The sequence below is a fragment of the Polypterus senegalus genome, chromosome 12, assembly GCF_016835505.1.
Source record: "Polypterus senegalus isolate Bchr_013 chromosome 12, ASM1683550v1, whole genome shotgun sequence".
NCBI lineage: Eukaryota > Metazoa > Chordata > Cladistia > Polypteriformes > Polypteridae > Polypterus > Polypterus senegalus.
The window spans coordinates 129,825,804-129,849,531 of NC_053165.1; the positions used below are offsets into that span (position 1 = coordinate 129,825,804).

Sequence of the window (23,728 nt, forward strand, 5' to 3'; positions counted from 1 at the left end):
AGGTCATCCACCTGAAGCTAGGCACATTTGGGCATGGCCAATACCTGGATAGGAAACCATTTAGGAAAAGCTTGGGTTGCTGCTGAAAGAGGTGTTGGTGAGGCCAGCAGGGGGCGCTTACCCACTGCTCTGAATGTGGATCTTAATGCCCCAGTGCAGAGACAGTGACACTGTGCTGTAAAAATGGCGCTGTCCTTCAGATGAGATGTAAAATAGAGGTTCTGACTCCCTGTGGGCATAAATAAAATCTCTGGGTATCCTTCGTAAAGAGCAGGGTGTATCCCAATGTCCAGGGTAAATTGCTCTCCATGACCTAGTCAGTCACTCTGGCCCCCTAATATCCACTGTCTCTAATTGGCCGTTGCATCATCTAGGTGGATGCTACACATTAGTAGGTTGTAGTGGCTCCTCCTCACTTAAGCACTAGTGAGAAAAGTGCTTTGTAAATGAAAAAAATTATTATTATTATTGTTATTTGCCTTAAAAATCCAAAGGTGGCTGCTGCATACAAGGGGAAGGCAAAGTCTTGCTTATTTTCACTCTGAAATAATGAAACATAATGCAATTGTGAGTCTGCACCTCAAAATACTTAAAAATCTTACTTTTACTAATAAAAATATTATCTTCTATTTATTAGGGTTCACATTTTGTCATTACAATACTAGGATCATCTATGTTATAAAAAAGCATTTTTATAAAGGTGCTTTTTCTGATTATACAGGAGACTACAGCAGATGCATGGCAAGCTTAATGAATTATGAGGTTTAAGAAAAATGAAAATGTCTCAGTACTAAAACTTAAAGCTTCCTTCACATTAAGTTTTGCAAAGCATTATCCTTCTTGGAGTGAAGTCTCATTACTTCCTATGTGTCCAGATCAATAAGGTCATGAAAGATTGATTTGAGTAGCTGTCATTGTGTTTATGAAGAGGAAAATATACAGTCATTTATAGTGGAGAGCTGTAATTCTTCTGCTAACTTGCAGGTCAAGAAATCAGTAGACACATCTCAGATGTCAGTAGGCGGTGGATAGAAAGTTGATGGTGTCAATCATTGACTGGTGGGAGGGGACAGACACAATTAATGAATTTCCCTGGGGGTGGTAGTAAAAAGAGATGCACGCCCTAGCATTTATGTAAGCTACACAGGAGTTGTCAAACCTGACAAAACAAAACAAAAAAAGAAAAACCTTTGGTTACATTGATATACATGTGCTAATATATTGCATGCTAGTCAAAAATTGCAAGAGTAACTTTGAATATTGTTTACCTTGCATTGCACAAACAGTGACTTTTGTTTTTAATCTATTTATGTTTTTCTACTCGTATAAAATCCACTTTTCATAAATATTCATTTAGTTGAGCAATTAATAACTGAGATTAATAATTTCCTAATGCTGTCTTCCTCCATGAGTTTACTATACCTTTTTAATGGAAGAGACTAATTTCCTTTTCTGGGAATCATCTTAAAAAAATTGGTGTAATTATTATGATTAATAATCTGAAGGAAAAAATAAGTCATTAGTCTGCATTTGTGGAAGTGGAATCTGCTGCCTGGTCTTCCAGCTTTATTTCTCATCACTGTAACAGCTGGAGATGCAGCCTTGAGTCTGCCATCATTTGCCCTTATCACCTGTCAGCCTCATGTCCTGCTTATGAATGATCAGAGATGATAATGAGATTGTCTCCCTGAAAGGTTCTTTGCTGCTTATTGGTAAGCATAGTGCAGTACTGCTAAGGTTTAATGCTTATGTGTCACTAAGGTAGAAATTATACAAGCAAGCCAAACAAGTGAATTAGTGTAGTGACGTGTTTTTTTTCTCATTTTCTTTAAATGTAAATTTTACATTTATATGTTCTGCTTTTTTTCTCGCACTTCTCATTTCCCTGACCTCTCCCAAGTCTCATCGAAGTTTGTAACAGCTCTGACCTCCTGGGCCCACTCCCTTTGCGAATCCTAATGGTTTATTTTGTGTCAAAAGAGATTTTTTTTTACTTTAAAATAAATTTGCAAATCTCTGTTTCACCAGCAGTGAGATCAGCTATTTACATTTCACTAAAATGTTTGTCATAGCTTTCAAATAAAAGGTAGCCTGAGACGGTGCACTGTTTATCGCACGGTGAGGTACTGTCAAAAACAGTTGGTCTCACTATCCCAGTGTGACGCTGCTATTTATGTTTTCAGTTACAGCCTGTCATCGAAAACTTACTATTGTGAATCACTGACAATTCAAAAGGTGTGCTGGTATGAATAGAAAGTGTTTTGAAAGCTTACTTTATTAGCTTTATTGCCAATCCATCCTTTTTTAACCCATTTAATCCATATTTGGAGTTGCTAGGAGACTCTGTGTGTATAGCAACACTGTGTGCAAGGCATTAACTAACCCCAGATGGACACACTGGGGTCTTGAAGGGCACACTGGTGTTCACAACTTCAATGGCCAATTTAGGATTACTAGTTAACCAAAAATAAACATGAGCAGCTTCAGTAAATACTGCATTATTATGCTATATTTTTGAGTAATGTAATTAATTATTTAAACAATATTTAAGGGTTTTGTTTGGAGTAGCTATCTTTAATTTGATCTAGGCCCAAGTTTTCTTTGATGTTTTGCAGTTAAAAATGGTGTTAATTTTGGTGTTCTGCATCTCATAGGATCTATTTGCATAACAATTTGAAACAGCATTTCACCTTACTCTTTGTTGACAGAAAGAGATTCTGCAAGTGCTTTGACAAGAAGTGTTTTAACTTAAACATTTGACAAAATAAATAACTGCTTATTCCCTGTGATGATAACCTTTTACTCTTAGTACAGGGAATGCCTTCTTTTTTGAAAGACTTTTGTCATTTCTTTGGCATTAGTTGCTACAGCGCATACTTCTGAGATTACTTTCTTGTAGTCTTTCTTTGATAAATATTTGGACATACTTGCTAGTTTGATTTTTTCTGAAGTCCTTTCTCCCCGTTTTTTTCTCCTTTCTGTTACCTTTACAGTTTTTGACTTGTGGTTGCCACTAGGTGGCACTATCTGTAGACAAACAATATCACCAGTTCTTTATTCCACCAATTCAGCTTACAGTTGCCTGCGTTGTTTTTGTTTTACTTTAGTTATGTTTCTAAGAAGATGATATACTTTACTTTTCATACTTTATTTGCATCTGTCCTACTTGATTGGTATTAAGATATGCATTTCTTGGTTTTGTGAGTATAACATGCATGCTCTTTTTTTCAGTGTTTGATACTTTTGACAAAAGGAGTGAAAAGCACATATTAGAGAATGTGCAACCTTGCAGTGTTAATGTAGTTTACATGTTTTGACATTAAATCTTTAAATTGATTCGCCTAAATGCTTTTGTAATTAAAAGTACAAAGTCACACTTTATATTTTAGTAGCTCTGACTTTGTATTTATTGTCTGAAATTCGTATTTGTTTCTCTTGTAAATGCTTACCTGTTTCTACAAGTCTACCTTTATTTTTCTGTTTTATTCTGATGGCTTGCATAGCATGCACCAATTGACAACTATCTTTCACATTTTGTTTAGCTTCTGTGTGTGGTTTATTTTGTTGTATTTACTTTAGTGCCTCTTTTTAAAGAGTGCCTTTAAGGGACAAGAAAGTATGATTAATGATTTGAGCATTTGAATCTTTTCAGAAACTTCCATCCAGTTTGTTAATGTGGTTCAACTTGTGAACAGACCAGCCTTTTGCTTGTCTTTTCTTAATATTCAGGTTGTTTTAAATTCATTTTAATCTTTGGATACAAATTAAAACAATAAGATTAATAAAATTTTTTGGCATCAAGATACCTTGCTGTCAGACTGTGAGTAGTCCTTGGGCTAAAACTTACATAAATATACTTAAGTACACATGGTTTTATGAGTATAGAACACCATCATGTTATAAGAATTTTTAACGTTGCTTCATTACTCTATACATTTCCAGATATGTGAATTTTAATATATTTACCATTTAAAAATGCATATACAGTATCTGATAAGTGCGTACCTCTGATGTCTGATAATAGATCCAACTGTACATGACAGTATGAATTATTTTCTGCTTATTTCACTTGTTCTTAAAATTAGCAAACACTGTTATGCAACAGTTTTAAGAATAACTATAAAAGGCCTTTATATAGGTTTTTTAATTTTTTGAATATACTCAAGTGACCACAAGAAGAACTTACGAATTGCACACTGAAGTGGCTCATCATTAGTTGTTTACCTGCCCAATTAAGTTCTGACCTCATATTCTGCTATATTCACACATTCAGTCTTGATGAAATATTAATTGTTAAATCTGTTCATGTTCATTTTTTATACTTTAAATATTTAGCAAAAAAATTTTCTGCCTTTCTGTAAACAAATTTCTTACCTATTTTTTATATAGACAGTTAATATTGGATTAATGCTATTTTGAATTTTCATAGGAGTATATGGAAGTGAAAGAGTGGCAAAACAATTAAAGGTTATAGTTTTAAAACTGCAGTGCCACAAGTGAGAAGCAAGTAGAAATGAGAAGCTAGTTAAAATGTTTTCAGTATGCTTCGGAAAATGAGTGATTAGAATAGCAATAAATCATCCTAGTTTAAGAATCCTTCTACTTTTTTTAAATTTCAAAATTGTGAAAAGCTTGACAGTTAGGATGACTGTTTGTTTTAAGTTTAGAGTCTCAAAAACTCGAATACATCTATTCATATATATATATATATATGAATATATATATATATATATATATATATATATATATATATGAATATATATATATATATATATATGAATATATATATTATACATGAATAGAAGCAGTTACTATAACATTCTCAAACCCACTTAGTCCAGTTCGGGGCCAGGGAAGCTCAAGCCTATGCTGGCGGAACAGGGTGCAAGTCATTAACTAGCCCAGGATATGGAGCCAGTCCATCACAGGGCCAACTTATACACCCATAGTCACACTCCCACAGAGTTGCTCACATGTACTTATGTCTTTGAAGAAGGTAATCTGGAGTACTCGGATGATGAATAACATGTACTCTGTGATAAAATAATAAGTTCTTGGTTTCTGTAAGGAGACATAGGACAGTTTTTTTTTGTGCCATTCCCTTTCAAGAACATATACCCTTGGATACAGTGTAGGGAGGGAAAAAAACTAATGCAGTCAATATCTTATTTTTGAAAATGCCTAATATAACAAGAAAATAACATTGGAACACTCTGTATCCAGGCAATGGAGTTTTTTAATGCAAAAGCCACCAGAGAATAGAGGCTTTTGATTTTCTTCAAGTTAAAGCAACCATTTTGGTTAACAGTCTTGTACTAGCACCATAATGTCATATGACTGTAAATATGTGGGCATTTACGTTAAAACTCAAAATGTGGAAGACGTTCACATCTTTGGGAGTGACAGCAGGTTACACACGACCTGTAAAGTTCTTATTTTGACCATGATGTTGAACTGATCGTACAGTAGGTTCGTAAAGATAGTGCCACATGTCCTAGGAATGCTTCCACTATCAGCATCAGCACATTCAGCATATTGTTTCCTTCATTTGAATGCAATTCTAAACAAGGGCAAGATCTTAATCTAATGGTTATAAGCGGAAGCTTTTTAAATGCCAGTTTTTAATTTACTTTGACACACCCAATAAATAGACACTGATTAATGGTATTGGGTAGAATTCAAGTTTTCAAATGGTGATTTCCATTTGCTTATTATCTGTTTTTTTCAACAGGCATCTAAATGTTTATATTTTGAAAATGTTTTTTTTTTTTTTTATATGAATTTTAATTGCCTTTTTTCACAGTTGCACTACAATGAAACACCTTTCGAGTGTCTGTTAATTGTCTGGCTTGAAGTTACTTACATATTAGTCTTGTGGTTGATGATCTTGAGCCAAAGTCTCATTCTTAGGAAAGGAATAAATAATTTTAACAGTTTTTTGTAATTCTCTGTAACTTCCTGTGAAAGGACAAGCTGTGTCTCTGCCAGATCATATAGTGGAAGGCAGGCTCTGAAAATGCCTTCTACAGAAAATGCCTGACTAGGTTATGTTAATTTTGTGACCATCATTGATATATAACTTAATCGGACATGGCTAATGTTTTAAAAATAATAATAATAATCATAATAATAACAATAATAATAAAGCAAACTAGTCAGATTCTTATCAGATTTAACAAACTATTCATAAGCATTTTTCCGTACATTTATACTTCCTGATATGCTTGAAAGAATTAATTTGTGGCATCCCAGTAAACACTCATATTAATGCTGTGTTGTGTGGGAGATACCAGCTTAACTCTGAAATGACATTTTCATGAGGTTTAGCTTTCTTGCAACCACCGTCAAAAATATGACACTAATTGACTTAGTCCATGCGTAATTGTGTTAAATTAGATGTTGATTAAATGAAATTACACAGCTCAACATTATGTACATTTTTATTGCAGTTATTATGATAAGCTTCAAGGTAGAAAATCCTCTACATAGTATAATTCCACACCCATGAAATAAACTGTGCTAAGTAAAATTTGAGATTATAGATCAGTGATTCTACTTAGCTGCTTAAGTTGTGTTAGTTGGTGTAACACACAAATGAAAGTGGCAGTAAGCAGCAAAGTCAAGAAACCCAATTTATGTAAAATAGAAATTATTCATTATAATGTTCTTAAAAGTATTAAGAACAGAACTGTCCCCAGGCTAGCTAATGGCCTAGGCGGTCATACCAGTGTGCTGCCCTGTGACCTCAAGTGTAAGACCCTGTTTAGGGGAAGGGTTGGGTTGTTAATAGGAAATTGAAAACCAAACCATTCACGCTGTTGCTGGAAAGAAAATGAATGCTTGAATGCATTAATGGTGATGGAAAGTGCAATCTTGATATCAACGTATGCAGTGTTAAGATTTCAGAAATTATTAAATTGGCTTTGATTTAACATTTAGTAACACAACAAATTTATTCATGTTAAACCAACACTGTAGATTTAAAATGTCACACTTTCCTAATTTACATATGACTCTTCATTGTAAAGGATAAAATCATCTCTTTTGAAATATCAATAAACTTTTCACACCATCAAAGCATAATTTATTCAACACTTTGCAGTGTATAAACAGCACTGTAAAACAACATTCTAAAACCTACTTAATTTGAGTTACCGTTGCAGGGGGTCAGAGCTTCTCCTGACCGCACAGGTAACCTAAACATCACACTTTTGATAATGTAGTTATCAGGAGAACATGCAAACTCCGGATGGGCCGCCAGGAATAGGATTCAACCGCAAGATCTATGAGGTGGCTACATCACCCACTATAATACAGTAATATAATATAACACTATCAAGTGTGCAAATAATATTTTTAGTAGTTACTGAAACTACATATTATAATCTCTTTTGGATACAGTACATTATCATACTGGTCAAAAATACTGTCGACTGCTTTCATTCTGTTTTTTTAAACTGTATAATAGTCACCAAAACAGACAAATTCCTGGAAGACTTTACTGTTATATGAACATTTCTCAATTTAATTTTTAATGTAACACAAAGAAACAGTCGTGAGGAAAATATTTAATATAATAACTTGGTTTACATAAAAGTTCTTAACTATCCCAATAGAAACTGGTGCATTAGTAAAACACTACCTCCACAACTTACCCGAGAGAAGATGACATTTCAGTGAAAAACTGATAAGCACTGCTACTTTCCGGGAGTGTCATTTACACTTCTAAAGTGTGTTTTATTTACAACATAGAATGGCCCTTGATTTGGAATTAAAGTATGAAAAAGCAACACTCAGTATCTACAAGTAATGCTGTCCAAACTCAAACATCTACCATTATAAAGCACATCATTTATGAATAAGGATTATTATGGAAATATTTAGTGAGAAAGATTGAGAGGTATTTAGAAGAAAGATCTCACAGTATGCAAATATTTTTAATGAAGCAAAGAATATAATGGTGAAACACACATTGTGTAGTGGTGGCAGTGTTGTTTTGACCGCACAATGTGGAAACATAATAAATTTCATGGTGAGTGTTTGACTGAGTGATCATCTGAAAACGTGTAGGCCAGGCTTACTTCATTTTCTAACATCTTAAATCAGTGATTGTATGTGAAAAGAACATATACACACGTTCACTGTCACAGATAGGCATATACTGCATCAGTATACTGCAAATATTCAGGGCTAGTCACAGGTTTATGCAGTTGCATTTAAACACATTGCTTTTTCTCTGACAATGGCCCTTTTATTGGAAGCCTGCATTCAATTTGTAACCTTCATACTAGCTCTTAAAAATCTTCACAGGGCTGTCACCAGCATTCATTAAGAAAAAAAAAATCTTTTTTAGGCAGTTCTGTTATAAAGTGGCCAAAAGAGCAAATTCAAATTTGTTTTTTTTTTCTGTTTTAAATCTCTACCTTCCGTACTGAGATGTGTATAAAATTACAAGCTAAGTCTTTTTTCTCTTGATGCTGAAACTTGTTATTTTAATGCTTGTGCTACTAATGATCATTTAAAGAAAACCTACATGTAAATATTTAGTTTCACTACATAAAATTAAAAAACTTCATCAGAAAATGATGGTCTTATTTCTTAAAGTTATATGGGTGAAGAACAGTCTTTTTAAAGCTTTACTTCGGCGGCGCTTGCCGTAACATTAAGAAAAATGTCATGGTTTATATTTTTATGCTTGGGCTTCTTCCAGCTTCCCACGGAAGAAAGTTGCATAAATAAGGGCTATAAATATCAAAGCTACCTTATTAAATATTCACAGTATAAATTTTTCATGACTAAATATTCACATTAAATGATTTATTCTCTTTAATGTCATGTTTATAGATAGGTATGTTTGGCCATTCATCAGTTCTGCTTTGAAAGTACATTTGAAAACCTCTCAGACTGTATTGATGCTACTTTAAAGCAAATAGTGGAAAGCACTATGTGGACTTAAGAATCTGGCAGTCTGTGAAGTTTTATATAGGTAATGTATTTATAATTTGACCTATATATGTATAAGATAGCAGATTTTGGCTTATTTAGAAATTGAGGGAACCATGACATTCTCCCGATCACACATACCACTTGTCACCAGTGTTGCAGGAGCAGGGCCTGATTAGGCTACAGTTAAGCTAATAGATGCCGTCAACTTTTTTATGTTTTGATGACTGCACATCACATCAGGGGCCTGCAGAGGATGCCACAAGGCAGAAATTTCATTCTCCAATTTACAGCATAATTCAGTGACTGATGAAGATTATGACTACTTTCCAAGAAAAAAAAAAAACGGAAATAAAAACAGCTCTTTGTAAATATTTGCAGTGCAGAAGATGCTGTTATGTTGCCCATGTCTTTCTTGTGTGCTTTTCCTGAGGCTACTTGCCGTTAAAACACCAAATTTATTTGTATCAAGTTCCTTTCTACATATAGGCCCTGCACACCATATAATAATTACCAATACAGTATACTCAAAAACAATGTTGAATAAAAGAAAATACACTGTGAAATGTACAAGTATTTAGAATTAAACATATATACCATTTTTTTATTTTTGATACTATTAAAGTTTTAAAGATCTTTAGTAGTCATTCACACTGTAAAATACATCACAACACAGACTTGCCATGATGACTACAGTAGAATGTCATGACGGTCTGATGGTGGGCCTTTCAGCCATCCACTGATCATTTCTAAACGTGTTTATTGTTACAGGGTAGGGGACAGCCGAAGCCTATCATCATAATGTTGAGTGTCACTTGGTTTAAATGACCCCAACCTCATTTTTGTTTTCCTTTTTTATTTTTTTTTAATATGTTCAGTCTTTTACATACTAGAAAATATCACACAAAGATTACCTGAATTTACTATCTTTTAGTCTAATATATGCAGGTCTTCATGCTGCATTTTTTCAGAGCAATAAGTTTTCAAGAATGCAAATTAAAAATAGTAAAAAATATTTTTGTAAACACACGGCCTTGATCAAAAGCTGTTATGCTTCTGCTATCAAATTTCTTTCCAAAGTTGAGCCCTGTGTTCTTAGTAGTGGTGTACTTCAAGTCTGTTTACTTTAATTTGTTAAAAATAGTAATTTTTAGAAGTTAAACACGTCTTTGTGTGAAGTTAGTACCTCACATTGGTTCTAAAGTTTCCTTTTCCAGTGCTTCCCTTTATCACCACTGTACTTAAGTTACTCACTCAACTGATGTTTTTGTCCATTCACCTCAGTGTTTGTGGTTAAAATGCCATCTCCTACATTATTATGTAAAACAATGAAGTATGAAGATGTTAGCATAACCTTAACGAGTCTGAAATGCCACGGAAGCAAATCATATTATATTTCCGATAGTGGAGTGCCAGGTGAGTCATAAATTGGATAAAATATCAGAAACCACTTTAACCTTTTACAGACCTTTTGCTGACTCTTTATTATTTTTAATGAATAAGGCATTTTTTCAAGGGTAACAGGAAACCATTCTGTTGTTGTGTATTTGTGTGTGTGTTTTCTGTATGCTGTGTTTTAAAACCCTAGAATAGCTCATTTAAAGTGCAAAAGGTGAGTCTGCTGACATATTTAAAAGCAAGTGCCTGTTTCTGAGAAGAGGGTGTAATCTATTATAAACTGTCTAAATAAATGATTATTTATTCAATTACTATTCATCCAGCAATAATAGCAGGAGAATCTTTTAAAGCATTCTGCTTTTTAAACACTAAATAAAGGCTTTTTAGAAAAACATTAAGGAGCATGCAGGCATTTTAATCACCAGATTATTTGGAATGTTCAAGAGTTTCATGAACCTGGGTTCACGGTAAATATGATATTCAGGCAGAGACTTCAGATAGTTAGCAGAGAGGATCTGTGGTATCAAGTTTAATAAACAGTGTACTTCATTGTAACAGGATTGTATCATAAATCCAGTTGTCTGTATATTATTTCCTAGTTGTGCTGTGTTTCTTGCAAGGGTGAGGAAGATAGCTGAGATGACAAATTACTGTGGAAGAACAGGCCTGCAACCTCAGACATGTAGCGGAGAACTTTGGAGTAAAACTTGATTTGTTGGATGGAGGGGGACAGTATTTGAAACTGAAGTAAATAAAAATTCTAGCAAGAGGTTGGGTGTGATGTATGCCATTTTCCCTTCACCGCTGTTTATCTGCTCCTCTATTCCATCCTGTCAGTTTCTGTTTTGCAAATGCATTTTGCATGTTTTTTTCCTACGTATGCATTTCTTGGATTATGTCAGACAGTGTTAGTTTGAATATCTGGAATAGCTTGTTTGGAGTTTGATTATTGTGCTAGCAAATGGGGACAAGCCCATGAGCTGTATTTTATGTAGTGATTGTGTCAATATTATATATTACAAACCCAAAGTATTTGCATTCCTTAAAGTAAGCAAGGTAATGATTTCAGCATAGAAGGAATAATGTAGGCTTTGGCAAAAATGGCTCTACAGGTGCAACTGCACACAAGATTTTATAATGTTACTAGTGAAAAACAATGCAAATAAAAATCAAGTTAAAGGGGCCACTGATGATACTTATGTTTTATAAATAGTTGCAACTTCTTTCAGTTTATCTAGAAGATATAATGCATTTTATTCTTTCTGGTGGATCATCTAGAGCAGGCATAACTTTTATATTTTGGCAACGCATTCTTTTGTTTTCAACATTAAAAAAGGCAACTTGACACTGATCACATCACGGATGTATCTATGCTGAGTGGCGGTCTTCCAAGACACATTGATATAAGGATGCAAAAGCAATGCTTTGTTTTGGTGAGGGGTTTCATCTATTTGATGATCTTCTTGATTGTCGCTTTGCATTTCACACAACCACAGGTCACTTTGACATCCTCTGTTTCTCTCTATTATAAAAAAAAAATCCTGGAGAGAAACACAAGGACATTGAGACATGATCTTCACATTAAGATCACGATAGACATTTAAAAGAAACCGCGAGATGAGATTGGCCACAGAGAGTCTCTCGGGGACCTTAAATATGAGACTTTGTGCAAAAGAGATTGACCCAGGACCGTCTCGCAATGATATAGAACATGAGATTCTTGCAAGACACGCCCTACTTACAATCAATATCAAATAAGCCAAGAGGCAGCAAAACATTCAGTCGTCTAAAGGATTTGAGCACACACAGATCCAGGGCTCTCAGCACATATAAAGTGTAAAAGGACAGTACATTATAAATGAAACGTTGACAACTAAGCGAAGAAGAAAGCAGCGCGGAGAAAACAGACACAAAAGCGTTGGAAAGAAAAAAGAGCAAAAAAGAAAAAAAATAATCTAGGTGCAAATTCAGAAAATAAGGAAAGTAATTATCAGCCCAGAACAAGTGGAATTGAAAAAAAAAGCACGTCCAATCTGGCTCAGAATTAAAAGACAAAGTAAAACTTCATAAAGATGTTCGGAAACGTTGCCGCTAAACACATGCAGAGAAGGTTAGAGATTATGAAAACAGTGGAATTCGAAAGGCTCAAAAAAAAAAAGGGACGCAATATGCATGTGGAGAAAGTTAAAGGATTTGAAAATAGGAAAATTAGAAAGTATAAAAAAAAGAAAGTAAAGATCGCAGTAGTGCAAACAAACAAACTGCCTCATTTAGCTATGCACCTGTCTAACTTTGGTTTTGCACAATAATTACTGCACTATTGCACCTTAACACTTAATTCTACTTTATTCACATAATTGTACTTATTTATTATGTTCTACTATACTGTTATCTTTCAATCTATGACTTTTTGTTAATCTAACTGATATTCTTCTAACTTTGTACAGTTTTTGATACGTGGATCAGGATGCATTTCACTGCGTGTTGTCCTGTATAACTATGCATGTGAATAAAGAATCTTGAATCTTGAGAATTTCAAAAACGGAGTTTACCGCACATACATTTATTGGTTACTTTGTAAAAAAAATGATTAACTGCTGATGATGAAGATCGTTTTGTCTGTGCTGAAATTCCAAACAGAGAAACCTATCCTGAATTATGGTACAAAGTCATTAAACACTTCTCACTGACCTCATTAAAAAGATTCAGCATATTGGAACTCGCAAGATTCCAAATATTGTTTTTACAGAAGTTCTGAAATAAAAGCGTAAGTAATGAAATAGCAAGAATTCAAAGGAAAAAAAATCTTAAAAGTATGAATCTTGAAAACCAAACACGGGGGTTGGCGAGCGAAGCCCCCTAGTACATTTAAAAATAATTGATGTTCAGTGATCAGTAAACACAATTCTTATATTTGATTATGAATTGTGAACACATATGTACCATGTCTTAGGGGAGTTATAAATAGATGGGCTTGCAGGGAAAGTGTTTTTATTGCAATAAACTTTTCTGTACACTAGTAAATTGGCCACCAGGTTGCCTTGACCTAAATTTTTTTTTGAATGCCCAGAACATACAGTATCAGACTATATTCAGGATCACTTCTCACTTGTCTATGTGCTTCAGCATCTTGCCTGCTTCTTCCTATTATGGTGTTCTTTGTCATGTCATTGACCTCAGTGATTTGCTTGACACCAAGCAGATGTTGCAGTTCTTTTTCTTTCTACCATGTCACTTGATTTTGCAGGCACTTTGCTGTAATAAATGCACTAGCACAGGTCATTATTTAAGTTTTTGAATTCAGGAACATATCAAGTTTTAAGCTTTTAATTAAGACTAAGATAAAGGTTCTAACCAGGTTCCAAATAATCATCTGACAAATGGAGAGACCTTAGCATTTTATATATATGGAATAGTTTTCCAAGTAGCATTTGCTATTTTTGTAATGTCATAAGCACATTTTTGAGGGACCCACCATTGCCTAGTCCAGCATGGATTTCAGAAAATTACATTAAACAAAGGAATGGAATAAAAAAAAATCCTTTCATGCTTAGACTTAGTGTGTAATGTTTAAATGTCTTAAAGAGCAGAGCTTCTCTTCCAGCACATCCTGCTAACAAGATATTATAAAGTGGCTGAGCTGTCAGACATGTTTGCATCATTGATGAGGGTACAAAAGTGTCACAGATGCCCAGTCCAACTAAAATGCACCCTGTCCTCCTAATGAACACTTTGAGCAGTTGTTCCCCATCTGTTGCCTGGGGTCTAAGGGGGTCAGGAGTCCCTTCCCCCATGGTTTAGTAGACAATTACAGTCCGCCTGTAAGAAAGACATTCAATGACTATTTCTTCCCGCCTCACTGTTAATACACAGCAACTCACCGGAGATTAACAGCTGTTCTGCCTTTGATTAGCTTGTGTAATAACAGTTACTTTAGTTAATAACTGGATTGAATTCCAGGGCAATGTATTTCAGGTTTATGCTGTCTTTTTTGCTTGTAGAGGAGCCTTAGCTGCTTCTGAAAAGGAGCTTTTAATCCTATTAGTCAGCTGTCCATCATTACTGGAGCAGAGAATGAGGTAACATAGCGTGGCAAAGAATATTAGGATGGACAACTGTCGTCAAACACAGGATATTTATGATTCAGTGTTTGTTTAAGATTTTTTTATGCTTGTTTATATGTTGTTAAAAATATATGTGTGCTGTGAGAAGAGAAGTGAGTTTCAAATGGAGTCTTGATGACAGGTTATCTTTAAAATAAGTGAAAAGAGCTCCAGCAGTTACAAGAAAAACAATGTTCCACAATTTCTGTTATTATTTGTTGTGTAATTTAAATGTATAGTTATTGCTTCATTTTTGAGAATGGTTGATGACAGATGGCAATTTAAGTGTATGTTCGTAAATACGTAGTTACATAATAATTAATTGAGTTAATAAATTTGTCTTTTAGTTAGGGGGATGAATGTTGTGTGTGTGTGTCAGGGGGTATTCTTCATATCATTGTTAATTTGTGTCCCATTAGGTATGTTTATTACACCTTTGACCATCTCTCAAATAAAAATTTGATCATAGGAAAATCTTCTAGTTATTTAATTTAATTTATTGAAACAGTAGCTAAGTGGTTAGCCTAGAGACCTGGGTTTGGAGCCCAGCCCAGACACTGCCTTTATGAGGTTTAAAAGGTGTCCATGTGTCATTATGAGTTCTTCTTTGGTTTTTATAGCTATTTTGACCAGCAGTCTTACTACATGCTCTTCCAAACAGGTATTCCACCTGAAGATTAACTATGTTTGGGCCCGGCCAATATTTAGATGGAAGACCAACCAGAATAAGTTAAGGGTTGCTGCTGGAAGAGGTGTTGGTGAGGCCAGCAGGTGGTGCTTACCCTGTGGTCTTAATGTGGGTCCCAGTGCAGTGATAAGCACATTGCTGTAAAAATGGTGTCATCTTTCGGATGAGACATAAAATTGAGGTCGTAAAAGATCCCTGAGCATCCTTTGTAAAGAGTGGGGTATATATATCCAGATGCCCTGACTAAAATGGCCACCACGGCCTAATCATTCTGGCCCCCTAAACTTTACCTATTCTTTTGGCTAACTATCTCTCACCCCTTCACCACCTAACATCTAATGTGTGGTGAGCATACTGGCACAGAATGGCTGCTGTCACACCATCCAGGTGGATGCCTTACCATGTAAAGTCCTTTGAGTACTAAGAAAAGCACTATATACATGTAAAGAATTATAATTGTTATTCTGGTTTCCTTGTTATATACTAAACATATGCAGGATAGGTTGGTTGGTGACACGATATTTGCCCTATACATGTGATGAAGGGTGCAGTGGACTGGCACCCCCTCTTCAGGGATGCTTTCTGTCTTGTACCTGGTGCCTCTAGGATAGGTTTTGACTCCCTCTGACTCTGCATATGAAAAAACAAGTTTGATTATGTTCACAGCATTTGGTATATTTTATAATGCCATTTATTATAAAGAAGACATTTCATTATTATAGATATGTGTGTGAAAATATATTTGTTTTTGTTTGCTTGATTGTAAAAATTTAAGGAGCAAGAAGTGAAAGCTCCAGCACAAATCAAATTTACAACACATGACGCATGTTTTTCTTCCACATTTACATGCAGTCATTTCAGGTTTTAAATATACACTCTGGGCATACATATGCAAGCATTGTTTAAAGCCTTTTTAACTGAAAACATTGGCTTTTCCTTGTTTTAAATGTAATGTTGACTTCCAAGCTGAGCCTCTCAAGGGATGCCAGACACCCAGAGTACAGCTGGCAAGGGGTTTCTGAAAGGCCAGAAAAAAGTAAAAACCCAGAAGCACTAAACAGTAGCCACTGTAAAATTTGTCTTTTTTTTCCCTGCCTTTCCCATTTAAACTTGGTTGATAAGCAGTCATAAAAATAATTTTGGCCTGGGAAAGCTGTTTCAGTGTAGTTTTGATTGCTCATTTAAAAGGTAGCTAGACATTTTGGTAGGTAAATATATTGATTCCACATTATAAAATTGCTTTGCGGAGTAGCTTGACATTCAGGACTCCTTAGTGCCAGTCGTCTAACATGTTCTGTCTATTGTGATGGAAAGTTTGCTTAATCTACACCCAACAGCACTTAAAGCATGAAGAAGAATGTGAGGCTCCTTCACGCTGCTGTTTGAAACATGATCACATAACCTTGCAAACGTGCATAGTTTTTACCTACCAGATAATAAAGTATTAAAACTGGTGGCATTTAGGTTTGACAGAGACAGAGCTTATATATAATTTTGAAAAACACTTCCTTCTTTTTAGAAGGAGAAATGTGTTCAGACATGATTACATTGAAAGTGAGACTGGAAAGGACTATTGTAATTTGCTTTAATAGAATGCATTAGTGAATCAGGCTTTTTTTAATTTTCCTGAGGTATCAAAATGATGATTATTTGTCCTTTATCATATCTTGTCTTCACTGAATATTGTTATCTGTATCATAAATGTGCAATTGGATGGAAAATAAGACAAAATAAATAAACTGAGGTGCAGAAGAATCAGTCTCTGTCCAAGTGAACCTTAATCCAACTGAATTTTAATATCCATATGTTTTACCATTGCTATTTTTCTGATCAAGCACTGGTCACTCCATGCTGCCTGTCCTTACACAGAACCACTGCCAGCTTCTTTTCTACTAGAAATAGTACCTTGCAAGTGTATGAGCTTTATTGACCCACATAGAGCAACAAACAATGATCACTAGCCCTTCTGCCTCCAGCTTTTCCAAGGAATTGTCACTTTTCTTTTCTCCTAGCCCCAGTTACCCAGAGAATACAGATTTTTGTATCTGCTGCGAGAGGGTCATCCCAGACTCTTTGATCTGCCTTACGAAACTGCTTCATTGGCACTGCAACAAAGAAAACAACAACAGTATAATTATTGAAATATCAATCAAATGGCCCATCACAAGGCGGAGTATTTATTTATTAAGCTAAAGTATATCTTTAAAAGAGGATTGCATACATTAGATTTTGGAATAGGAATGGAAGTTCAACAAAGCTCATTTACTTACTGTATCTCTGTATATGAATTTATGCAATGTGCTCAAGTCTAACTAACCTAACCTAGAATTTTGAATCCTGATGTTCAAAATTTGGGAAAACAGGTTGTTGCATGCTACCATACACACACAATTTGTGGCGGAGTGGTGCCTCTGAGGCCAGGGATCTGCACTGGCAATCGGAAGGTTGCCGGTTCGAATCCGTAAATGCCAAAAAAGGGACTCTGCTCTGTTGGGCCCTTGAGCAAGGCCCTTAACCTGCAATTGCTGAACGCTTTGAGTAGTGAGAAAAGCGCTATATAAATGCAAAGAATTATTAATTAATTATTATTTTTACAATTTTATTTTATTTATTTATTTATTTTCCTTGCCTTGCCATTTTACCTGTGGACCTGAGAATGAATGCCTTTTTGGGCAGTTAACATGTAAGTTTTTCTTAATCTTTTTAGAGTGTTGTAGTTATTTTTCTAGACACATTTCAAACACACTTCTCCAGATCCATGGTTTGAACCATGGCTTGAACACTTTCCACGTGGAGGTTGTCTGCTCCCCTCATATTTGAGACTTTTCCTTTGGATACCCAGACTTTTCCCCCTCATCCCAAAGACAGTGATGTTAGGTTAATTGGTGGCTCTAATGTGTATCCTACCATTGACTGTATTCTGTCCAGGGCAGCTTGTGCCTTGTACCTGAGGTTGCCATGGTAGACTTTGGATTACATAGATTGTGGGTTTCAAATATATGCCAACTTACATATTTAAGAGAAAATATACATTGATAAAAACAGGCTATGACACTAACCACTAATAATTTTGTTTTTGTATTGTTAAACTATAACCATACCAAGAAGTATTTTGCAAAACAAAACGTGTTCAAATTAATGGAGAACAGAATGAAAGACTGTATTGCAATGGCTTGGCACCCTCTCCAAGACTGGTCACTGTGTCAAGGCTTCTAGGATCCACTGAAGTCCCTCTAACTTCAAATTGGGTAAATCAGGTTTTGGAATATCAGAAATTGTTTAATTTCTACAAACATGTTGCATAGTCGTCATGTCCAGGTATTTATATTATTTTAACTTTGTCACCCTTTCTCCCTTTTTTAATTATTTTTTTGTTTGAAGTTTGGAGGTTTCTGGTATTTAACAACAACATTTATTTTTATAGCATATTTTCTTACATATGATATAGCTCAAAGTGCTTTGCAAGATGTCAAAGAAGTGGTTACATGCAAAGAAAAATAAATGAAAATTAGATCAAAATAATAATGCATAAGTAGTGTAGAAAAATAAGTAATGCACACATACATAACATAGATACTATATGTAATTAGGAATAAATAGGGTCCTTAAATACAGAATTTTGTTTTTCTTTTTGTAGTCTGTAAATGATGGTCTGATGACAAGGTAGGTTGGTCAAAAATATGTAGTGTTGTGTCAAGATGTAACAATATCTTAATAGAAGGAATAGATGTAAACATGACTCTGGAAGTAGGAAGAAGGTAACCGTATAATAATAAACATAAAGACATGATCTAGTTGAATGGAAAGGTGTTTGTGTGCTATCAGTCTAGTCTCTGAGTGTTTATAGTTTGAGGGAAGAAACTATTGTACATTCTGGTGGTGAAAGCCTGAATGCTTTGGTACTTTTTTCATTACCTATTACACCCATGCCGTCAGAAGTAAGATACAGTAGGAAACTCAATTTTACATCATTCTTAAATTCAAAAACAACAAATTCACCTGTGTAATTTATTTCAAATATCAGTAAATATCAGCTGAATTTACAGTGAGCAGTGAAAACCCGAAGGCAGATGAACCAAGTGGCCTGTGGTTATGGATTTTCATTTCTGTGGCTTCTGAATTAGAAATGTGTAACATCTGTAGCCACATTTCCAACCAGATTCTACTGTGGGATGAAAAGAAAAGAGAATAATAGAAGGAAACCACTTGTAAGAGCAGTAGCCCTCTCCACCAGCTGTGCTGGTTCAGAAACATGATAACTCTTGGGGACAGTATTTTAAGAAATGTGATCCTTTACCAGATTTAAAGTGTGGCTTTTGAGAAAGTTTAAATATGTTTTTTATAATAGGCTTCCTTTAAAAAAAAAAAAAAAAAAGCAGCCCAAGGCGGATATCCTTTTATATAACTTTAGCTGTGATTATTGGTAGCATATATGAGGCATCATTTGCATTTTAAATAATAACCATGATAGATCTTTTTATGTGACCATCTCTTCATTACCTAGCATTGCAACCAGCACCAAGCTCCAGGACACTAACCAGGGAGTAAGACTTTGCAGATCCATTCATCCTTTCCAATAAAAAAAAATTGGATTTTATATCAAGTTTCACTGATTTGCATGTTTTAAAGAAGTTAAAGAAGAGACATTCACAATTTAAAAAAATCATCTTCTAGAGTTCTGGTTTTGAATGCCGCTAGCATGGAGTTTACACATTCTTCCTGTACCTACATTGGTTTTACTCTTAATACTCCAGTTTGTCTCCTCCATCCCTTGTTACATTAATTTGTAGCTCTAAATTGCCCAGAATGTGAGATTGCAGCCTGCAGTGGACAGGCAGCCAGTCCAGAGTGGGTTCCTACTTCACTGCCAAGATGACCAGCAACCTCGAACTGGATGAGCAAGATATAAAATGGATAGATGGAAGACCTTTATTTTAATATTTGGTAGGCTTTTTTTTTGTTTTGTTTACCCACAGTGAGGTTTAAGTGGACTTGCACTCCATGTAAATACGTTATCATGAGCCCAGTACAAGCCCAAAAGCACCATTACACAGCTCAAAACATGGGGCAGATGATGAAACACTAAATTTTAGAGAATTAAACCTAGCATCTAGGTTAGCTCTTAATGCTTATTTAACTTGGAAAACAGAAGCAGCTCTAAAGACCAGGAGCATAATATTATCATCAGTGTAACAGTCTCTGGTGCAAAAGGAAAATGGACAAGTTTTTGTTTGCCTCTGCGTTTTCTCAGCTATACCCAGATGTCTTGGTTTGGAAGATGTCCAAAGGATGGATGGCTTGATGACTTTAAACAAAAAGCCCTCAGATGTTGAATCATGAAGACAAATGACAAAGTAGCCACAACCAGGTGTGGCACCCACACCACTTTATCATCTTATTTAAATTTCATTTTCAGCATTCGCCCAATAAGCAGTACAGTTCCATACTTCCTTTTTCTTCCACCATAATTCTGACAATTTCTAGGCCTGCAGCCATAATTGAGTTTTCCAGTTTCTCTCTGGATGTTTTCCTTTTAAAAGGACTATATTCTGCAACTCAAAAAGTGTCTCATATTCCCAGTACATGCTAAAATAGTTTTGTATGGGTGTATGCATGCTAAATCTTGGTCTAAAATATGGAAATGTGCTAAAAAAGTTCCATTTGACTAACCAATTAAAGCATAAATCACAGTGATGTACTAATTATTGATTATATTTGCCACATACCACACGCAGCATTTTAAAATGCTTAATATAACTATTTATTAAAGAATACCAGTTTGTACCAGTTAATATTAAGTTTTCTTTCCCATGCCTATGGGGGTATAAAAATTACTTAAAAACTGTTTTATATGATGTTGTGTTTGATGTTGCATGCATAAATCACATATTGCTTCCTTTCCCCTTTTGTATCAGAAGGTTCAGCATTTCTTCAAATTTCCTTTCTTTGTTGCCTTCCTCTCAGATACAGAAAATGACTTTGTGAGTGACACAGCTATCTTTAAAGCAGCCTTTGAGGTGAACATAGCTGACAAGATATTTTAGAATCAGAACAAAGGGAAGGGTGCATGTCCTCTCGCTCACCTAGAACGTGACTTTAACCTGAGGGGGAAATTCCATAAGGCAAAACATCCCCCATGTTTCACCCAGAATGGTGCAAACTGAGAAAAAGAGACGGTGTGTGATAAATTAAAGTCTAGATTGTACTATTTAGGTCATGGCTGTATATTTATATATTAGGGGGCAAGGGCAACTAGCTTCTGGGTTGTTTTCACTTGCATTTTATAGTAGTTGTTTCTCTGGAATTCTTAGGGGACCTTTTTGTTTCATATTTCAGCTCCAGCTCCATTTTGGTCAAAGAAAATATTTCCTCCGTGAAACTAATCTGATACTTTAACTCGCCTCTTTATTCCTGACTGTGCTTCTTGTTCTTTCCTTGCAGAACAATGCAGATCAAGTAGCATTTCAGGTTGGAGGGGGACTGTCGGCTCTGGAACAGATTTTTCAGGTAGTCACTGCAACCTCCAGTCCCAATGCAGCCCCACGCATTCCACTGAAGTAAGTGTGCTCAAAGCCAGCATTCTTTAACTGTAAATTGGTTAAAGTACTGATATCCTGGGCTGATCTCCAGCTTTAACCTTTTTAGTGACTAAATAAGAACTAGTGTTTTCCATTGTCATGCTTTTTTGCCCTTTTGGAACTTTTTCAGGGTCTTTTCAATTTAAATAGTTTGCATTGAGCCTAAGTAAGTTTAATTATCATATATAACTGGAAAGTTAAATGACAGCATTTAAATTCATAATTCTTGAGTATACCTTGTTGGGATACACCAAACACATTTGAAATAACTATTACTAATTAGACAAATCTTAGAAAGGTGGGAACAAGAAATACATTAAATTGTTGATTGTTGGCTTTATAACATTTTGGGTAAGTGTGACAACTAACTGAAAGCATTCCAGATTTTGTGAAGTTTAAGTTAGTCAATGAAGTTAAAGACCTATGAACTTGTATAAAAAAATCTCACAAACAATAATGCAGTTTATTGCAAAATTTGTTAAAGATAACAAAACAAAACCAATTCTGTTGAAACAAAGCAAACTGTACTTTTCTTGCATCCAAGTTATTGTAGCATTCACTGATACAAGTTACTTCTGTATTGCTGCATGCAAACTAACTCGGAGTATAGAAGCTTGAGTGAGACCCCGGTTCAAATCAGAAAGCAGGTAGAACAGTTAGCTATATTATTCCAATATCATAGAAAGTTTTAGGAAGCAGCTGGCAGTGCTGCAACGCTTAAGGGTAGCTTTTGTATCAAACACATAACTGGACAATTCATGTCATCTGTTTTTATTTTTACATTGTCCTATTAATATGAATTGCATATTAGGATAGAAAACTGTCTGGTAATAAACTTAACATTCCAAGCTATTATAATTAGATGCTGAAGAATAAACCGCATTAATTGGTTGGTCAGTCAGTGTTTTTTCAGTTTCCTTGTGTCTTTAGTAAAATATGCTTTTCAGTGTTTTTGTGTGTGAATGTTGAAAAAGAAATAGCCTTGGTGATAATATTTTGTCTGTGCATGCTGAAAATAAATGTAGTTAAGTATTAGTAATTTTATTTTATAGCAGTACAGTAATATCAAATACCAATCAAGTTTATTATTAATGTATTGAAATGAGGAAACATGAAATGTGTAATAATATATAATACTTAAATTTTCAGGTGTGGGTCTAATGTTAGATAAAGTGAAAAATCTGTTATTGCTCACTTTGATGAAGATCTTAAATCTTATAATGTAAATGGTAGGGATTTGTTTTTTAAATAATGTTTAATTGTTTTGTTTTTGGGCAACCTAGTTTAGTAAGTGCTTTTGCATGCTCCCTGACCTGACTGACTGAGCAATAGCTAAATGTTTACTGTTGGATTAGGAAAAGCAAATGTATACCTGTATTAAACCTTCTGTCAAGTGTGAGGATTCATGCTATACATTACTTGAGGATTTTAAGCTGTTGCTTTTTCATAAACTGTCTCAAGTGAACACTGAGATTTAAGAACATTTACAATTTACACCTGTGGACTTTCAATATGAGATTAACAGACACACAGTATGTTGCCCTCATATCTAGAAAATGTTTGAGTCACTCACTATTTTTTCATTTTATTTAGTTAGATCTTATTTACCTATTCAAGAATATGATACAGTGCATATCATATCTCATTATTATTCAACAATGAATCATACTGAATTTAAATTGAATTTTCTGATACTGATCAAGAGAATAAAACTAATATTAAAATGAAATCCGATCTCTGCAAAGTGATCTAAATTAATTACAAATGTAAAACACAAAATAAATGATCGCTCAAGTATTTACCCTCTTCAAGTCAGTATGTAGTAGCCATTCCAGTCTTGAGTTTGTGTGCATAAGCCTCGTTCTTTCAGCTTTGTACATCTGCACACTGCAGTTTTTCCCTGTCTTCTTTGCAGAACTGCTCAGTCTCTGTTAGGTTGCATGGGAATCGAGAGTGAACAGCCTTCTCAAATTCAGCCAAAAATTCTCAGTTGCATGAAAATATGCCTTCCAGGTCAT

The 23,728-nt window shown here is 34.8% G+C and overlaps 1 protein-coding gene across 2 annotated transcripts in view; it reads left to right on the forward strand.

The window, feature by feature from the left end:
* Window positions 1-23,728, forward strand: part of scaper (S-phase cyclin A-associated protein in the ER) — a 641,491-nt gene that overhangs the window by 399,280 nt on the left and 218,483 nt on the right. For both annotated transcript variants that reach the window (XM_039773420.1, XM_039773421.1), the window contains exon 23: window positions 21,574-21,689. In XM_039773420.1, the coding sequence (XP_039629354.1) occupies window positions 21,574-21,689 (116 nt within the window). The remainder of the gene's footprint in view (window positions 1-21,573; window positions 21,690-23,728) is intronic.